The sequence below is a fragment of the Hirundo rustica genome, chromosome 26, assembly GCF_015227805.2.
Source record: "Hirundo rustica isolate bHirRus1 chromosome 26, bHirRus1.pri.v3, whole genome shotgun sequence".
NCBI classification, from domain to species: domain Eukaryota; kingdom Metazoa; phylum Chordata; class Aves; order Passeriformes; family Hirundinidae; genus Hirundo; species Hirundo rustica.
Genome location: NC_053475.1, coordinates 1,639,679 through 1,645,699, shown reverse-complemented (window position 1 = coordinate 1,645,699; position 6,021 = coordinate 1,639,679). Strand labels below are relative to the sequence as shown.

The following is a 6,021-nucleotide window of genomic DNA, read 5'->3' as shown; positions in this document are numbered from 1 at the left end:
GTCCGCGACTCCCCAATATCCCGCCCATTCATTGGCTCTGCGCAGCGCTTCGGCGCCGACACCCATTCACAAGCGGCTTTACAACGGCCGGCACCCCGCACCCCGACTTCAAGCCCCAGCATGCACCGCAGTCAATAAATATGGAATTTTAACAATCCCGCGATTTGCTAAGTACGGGAGCGAGCTGGGAGCTGGGGGTTAATCCCGTTGTTCAGCAGGGTTTGCGTTAAGACCCCTCACTGAAACAACATATTGTAGGCTATTACCTGCCGTTTGTACTTGTGTGTCATTTCCAGGGACTTGGTGAAACTTGTACTTCGTGTGTCACAGTGAAATTTGGCATTAGGTATCTAACATCATTATATACTCGTAATACAATTATCTAGCTATTGAGCTTATGCCATGGATAATTTTTATTTCGCCTAGTTTTTTTATTTTTCTCGGTTAGTTTTCTAGTACTTTCTAGTGTTATTCTGTTGCAAGGCAGTTCCTAAGACTTGAGTTTAAGGTTCCTAAAAACTTTCCCTTGCTGTCTCTAAAACTCTGGCTGACAGATGGACACATTATATATTTTGATTATAACACTAGAACAGACTTATGAAATAAAATTTGGTAACAAAATGCATCTGGCAACCCACAAGATGATTTAGATAGTTTACCACTGAGGATAATTAATGAACAAAGAAACCCACGGACTGAGATGATTGAATCTGAATTGATGATCTAAACGGCATCAAACCTGAGGTAATTTGCTCTCTTTATTCTGTGTTTGTAGATGATTAAGTTTCTTTTTAATATAGTTGAACTGTGAACTGGTTTTGCTTTCTTATTTTCCTGTATCTTTTAAAGGATTGGGATGAACCTGAACTCATGGTAGAGCTAGTGATGAGAACTTGAATTTTGGGATGGAGAACAATAATAATACAGAATGGTATTCTACTGTGGTGAAGACTCCTCTATGCAGTTTAAAAATAATTTACTACTCCTAGCTAGGGAAACACCTTGAGCCACTTTCTTTGCCTGACTGTATTCTGAACATGTAGCTCATCCTAGGGAGAATGGAAACCAAATCAGATGGGTAATCTGAGGACTCTTAAGAAAACAGACTTCCTGGGTTTTTTTTTTGTGGTTTTCCTTCCACAGTGAAGGCTGGCAAAATTTTTTACAATTTCCTGATAATGGATGCTGAGGTTTATGCAAAAGGCTTTGGAGATCGAACATGAGGAGAAAGGGAAGTGAAATTCCTATTGGTGTTTTCATTCTTTATTTCCACATTTTAAAAATTGCTGGTCTAATCTGATTGAGAAACTATTGGTGCATAAGAATGAAATTCATGGTCCTGAAAAGGAAATGAACGTAAAGCAAGCTGAGGAATAGCAGGAGAGAGAAAGGACCATGGAGGAAAAATAGTTTGAGCAATAGTTTAAGAAAAAAATTGGAGAACAAAGAAGGCTCTGGAAGGGACAGAGCAGTAGGGAATGATATTAAATGGAAGAGCTTTAATTGTCATTTGGAAGAAGTTCATATTTTTTTTCTGCTTACATCATGTAAGGATTGTGGTACTTTGTTAATGGCTTGTGGAAATCTGCTCTAATAGAGTTGTGTTAATACAGGCTTTATTGATGCAACATTAGGTCTTGTGACTAGTTGCAGTTATTTTTATAAAAAATACTGTCACAGTTAAATTGTCTATAGAAGAAGTCGGAGATTATTTATTAACAGTGTCTTAACACTGCTATAATGTATTGAAACCCCCTGTAATAAAGCGTGAGGTTTGTAACTGTTCTACACTTTAATGTTTTAATGCTAAATGTAAAATGAATGCTCATTTTTATTGAGGGAATATTGCGCTTTTATGTTCCAATAAAGAGTTTAGCATGTCAAATGGGCAAAGGCTGCTTCACAACATACTTGGAGCCAGGGAGGAGATAAGCTTTGTTTAATTCCTGTAGCTATTTTGCATCTGTCAGAGTTTCAGAGCTTACTGAGTTCAATGCACCTTATCTCCTGCTGGAACATTCCAGCTCCATTGTGGTGTGGGTCTGACAGCAGGCTGTCCACCCACAAATCTGATCTCATCAGTTTAAAGTAAGTTTAAAATTTTTGATTTGGACAGATTTTTTCCTTTTCAAAGTTCTGAAATAAGATATGCAAAGTGCCTGGATGCTGTATTTTTTTTTTTTTTCCTAATGCAATGAGGGAAATTAATTAGAAACAATAATGATGCGCCTGATTTTTTGTTTGACCTGTCTTGTACCTCAGTCTTGCAACTTTTTCAGTCATTTCCTTCAATCCTTTCTCAAGCCCTTCTGCTTTTCTGCACTTCCTTCCTCCCCCAAGAACTAATGCTACAAATTTAGAAAAAAAAATGAAGGCAGACTTCAGAGCCCAGGACTCTGCATTTACCTCTGGACATTGGCTGAGAGGATTTTGTGTGGTGACGAGAAAGGAACTGGGGGTTTCCTGGCAGCCCCGATGTCAGCGGTGCCACTTTGTAGTCTGTTGACTGACTGAGGTCAAATTTTTCTGCTTCTGCTTGCCCCAGAGCTGTAAAACAATTCCAGTGACAGTCTGGCGAGAAGAACTTGTAAAGCTCTGAAATACAGCAGTTGCCCTGCACCTTTTTTCCCTAAACGGATTCCTGTTGATTTAACTTTTATGTGATCACAGCGTTCCAGCCTCGGTCAGGCTGCTGCTCAGGATTTATACTCTGCAGCCAGGGGCTTGTTAACTTTGGTGTATTTGATGCTGAAACTTTGATCCTCGACCAGAAGAAGCTTCACTGGGAATAAAGGACTTTCACTGGATGGAGGCTGCTTTGACACGGTTTAGAGCTACGAAGTTGATCGAGGACTGGAGCCGAGGAAAGGCTGAGGGAGCTGGGCCTGTTCAGCCTTGAGAGAGGACACTGAGACAGGATCTCACCCTTGTCTGTCAGAGTCTGCAGGGAGCGGTCAGAGCATGGACGGGGCTCTGCTCCATGGGCCCGGCAATGGGACAAGAGGCAGCAGGCGAAAACTGATTGCCCAAGAAGTTCCATCTGAATATGAGGAAGATCTTCTTTACTGTGCAGCGACCAAGCACTGGAACAGATTGCAATCCCTCGCTGGAGATTAGTATCCAAGCATGTGGACACAATCCTGCACCACCTGCTCTGGGATGGCCCTGCTGGAGCAGCGACGTGGGACCTGGTGGCCCACTGTGGTCCATTCAAACCTCATTCGTTTTGGGATTATGTCACCGCCCAGGGAGACGGTGGTGAAGTCCCCATCCCTGGAGGTCTTTAAGGAACGATGGGCCACGGCACTCAGTGCTCTGATCTGGCTGACAAGATGGTGATCGGTCAAAGGTTGGACTCAATGATCTAAGAGGTCTCTTCCCTTCTAAATGATTCAGTAACTCAGCGGAGCGCTGCGGGCAGCGGGAACTACCGTCGAGGACCGCCTGCCGGGCCCCGATAAAGCCGCGGTCACTCTCCGGAGGCTCTCGGGCACCTCCTCAGCCGCCACCGCCTCCTCGGGCCCGCCCGGCCCGGCCGTGCCGCCGCCTCCCGCCCCTCGCTCCGCCCCGGCCGCGGCCCGACCCAGAGGGAGGAAGATGGCGGCGCTCATCCCCCTCAGCCAGCAGGTACCGGGCTGCGTGGGGACGCGCGGCCCTCCGCCCCGGCGGCCGGGCGGGCGCGGGGAGCGGCAGCGGCGCTGCCCCGTAGGCGGGTGCAGCCGGGCCGGGACTGGCGCTGAGTACAGGCCCCGTGGCGGGAGGGGCTCGGCCCGCGGGGAATGAGGGTCGGGGCACGGCGGGGAGCGCGACACGGGCAGGGCAAGGGCGGCGAGCGGCCCCCGCCGCGCCCCGGGGCCGGGCAGGGCGCTGCTGGGGGGCCGCAAGCTGCGCCGGCGCCTTCCCCTCATGGAGGCCCTGGAGCCGCGTCCCTGGGGTGGGGCTGAGGGTCTCCTGCAGCTTCCCCACCCCGAGCCGCCCGGATTACCGTGGGCCGGGGGTTTGAAGGCGAGGAGGGCCGGTGCTCCGCGCGTCTCCTCGTTTTCCTGTTCGGACCGGGGGGGGGTTGATGCCGCCTGGAGCTGCTGAGCTGTTGTGACGGGATGTCGCGGCTCTGGGGGGTGCTGAGGAGCTGCCTGAGGAGCGCGGGGCCGCCGGGAAGCGGCTGAGGGATGAGCGGGAGGCGTTCGCCTGTCACAGGAGGATGAGCTTCTGCAGGGCAGGGGACAGGGCGCGTATCCCTGACCCTTGGGAGAGGCTGGTGCCGGCTCTGGTTGAATGCTTGGGATCCCTGGGTTGATTTCCAGGTTTTTTTTGATTGGTTTCTCACCCAGATAATTCAAACCTGAGCAGTGTGATTGCTGCTTATTATTTTCTACAGCCCTATGAAGAGAGTCAGTTTACTTATTTGGTAAAAGAAAAGCAACACCACCCCAACTGCCTTCAATGTCTTGAAATTAAAACTATTTTCTACACTGTGCCGAGGCCAGTCAGGCATTCCGAATGACTCCTATTAGTAGCTCAGATTATTTAAATATATCGATTTTCTTTTAATGATGATCTTTGAGTTGCGGTACTCTAAAAATTTCTTTCAATGGAGTTATGTGGTGCTTGGATAACAAAACTTGCTGTGTGTCTTACTAAGAACATGTACGGCTGTTTAACTTCTGTTTAGCAAGAGTCCTGATTAACATCGGTTTACTTAAGTGAACATATTCCAAAACATCTGAAAACATCCATGTGCACAGAAACTTACCAGAAATTTTCAAGTGATTAATGTGGTGCAAAATATGTAAGTCAAACCCTGGACGTGAAAGAGTTTGTAGTTGTGAAACTTCTATAGTACATTGGTAAAAATCAAATATTTATCAAATATTAACTCTAGAAATCCAGTTTCTCTGTTGTTTAAATTCTTGTTGATCTTTGAGAGACTGGCATCAATGGTATTCCTTTTGATAGAAAATACTATGTTTAGGAGGATAAAGGACCAAATTCCGTAAACATATCAGTTATTTTTATAGTATTTTCCAACTAATTCAGTGGAAGCACTCTAGTTCTAAAACTTGTTTTCCTGTATTGAACTGTTGGGAGTAATCTAGCTGTAGTCGGGACAGTGAACAGAATTTCCTTTAAAGTAATAAACTTCCTCTTTTAATAGCCTCAGTTTTGTGATTACTAAGGAGGTGTGTGTTAATTAGAGTAAATGCCAGAAATGGAATTAGACAGAATAGGAGAGGGTGTGCATGCTCTAATGTTGAGGCATGTCCACTCAGAAGGATATAAAATAAGACTATTGATACCAACATATTCAGAGCTGCAAGGGGCATGGGTAATTCAAGCAGCTTAAAGTATTTGATTGTATTTTATCATTAATCATTTGTCATAATAATTTTATTTAAAATAATTACTGTGATCCAGAGCTCTTTGTAACCCCGGGATGACCTCAGGAAGGGGAACTGGCTGTATGTATTGTTCTGGTGGCAGGAGCTTCCTCCTGCCTTTTTCCCAGACCTGCACTGAGGGACTTGGAGCGGTGTGTGTGCACTGCGTACCGCAGACAGATCTGCTGTGAGCGTGCAGGCTCAAGACTTGAACTTCTGAGCAGGAAATCAACTTGGGGGTTAAAGCAAAGGCATTAGGGCTCTGTAGGGTCTGTTTGGGAGATGGTCAAAAGCGTTGGTCAGAGGTGATGTTTTGGGGAGTGCAGAACAGGCCCAGGAACCACGGGGTGGATAAACTGTTAGTCAGACTGAACCTCTCTAACAGGTTATGCTTTGACATCGTCCTCTGTGAGCTCTTCAAAATTTTTGTCTCTGCCGGCATTGACAGTTTGGGTTGGTCCTTCATCAGCAGATGTCACCAAATTACAGAATCCTCTTGAATGATGGCGATGTCATCACGTGTGGCGATGGGTAGATAGAGAGCTGTGCTATTTTTATCACTTGAACCCATTTTGTCTGGTCTGCTTCATCACAGAGGTGCAGTCATTTAGGTAAATCGGTCAGAGAATCTTTGTAAAATTCG

At 46.2% G+C, this 6,021-nt stretch overlaps 1 protein-coding gene across 9 annotated transcripts in view; it reads left to right on the top strand.

Moving 5' to 3' along the window:
* The first annotated feature begins 153 nt into the window (after nt 1-153).
* EPS15L1 (epidermal growth factor receptor pathway substrate 15 like 1) overlaps nt 154-6,021 on the top strand; it is a 51,226-nt gene continuing 45,358 nt past the window's right edge. For 6 of the 9 annotated variants that reach the window (XM_040086656.2, XM_040086659.2, XM_040086655.2 and 3 more), the window contains exons 1-2: nt 155-744; nt 2,305-3,627. In XM_040086656.2, coding sequence (XP_039942590.1) covers nt 3,598-3,627 — 30 coding nt within the window. In that variant the 5' untranslated portion in view covers nt 155-744; nt 2,305-3,597. Of the gene's footprint in view, nt 745-2,304; nt 3,628-6,021 lie in introns of all 9 variants that reach the window. The other 3 variants (XM_040086653.2, XM_040086657.2, XM_040086652.2) reach the window with 3 other exon arrangements.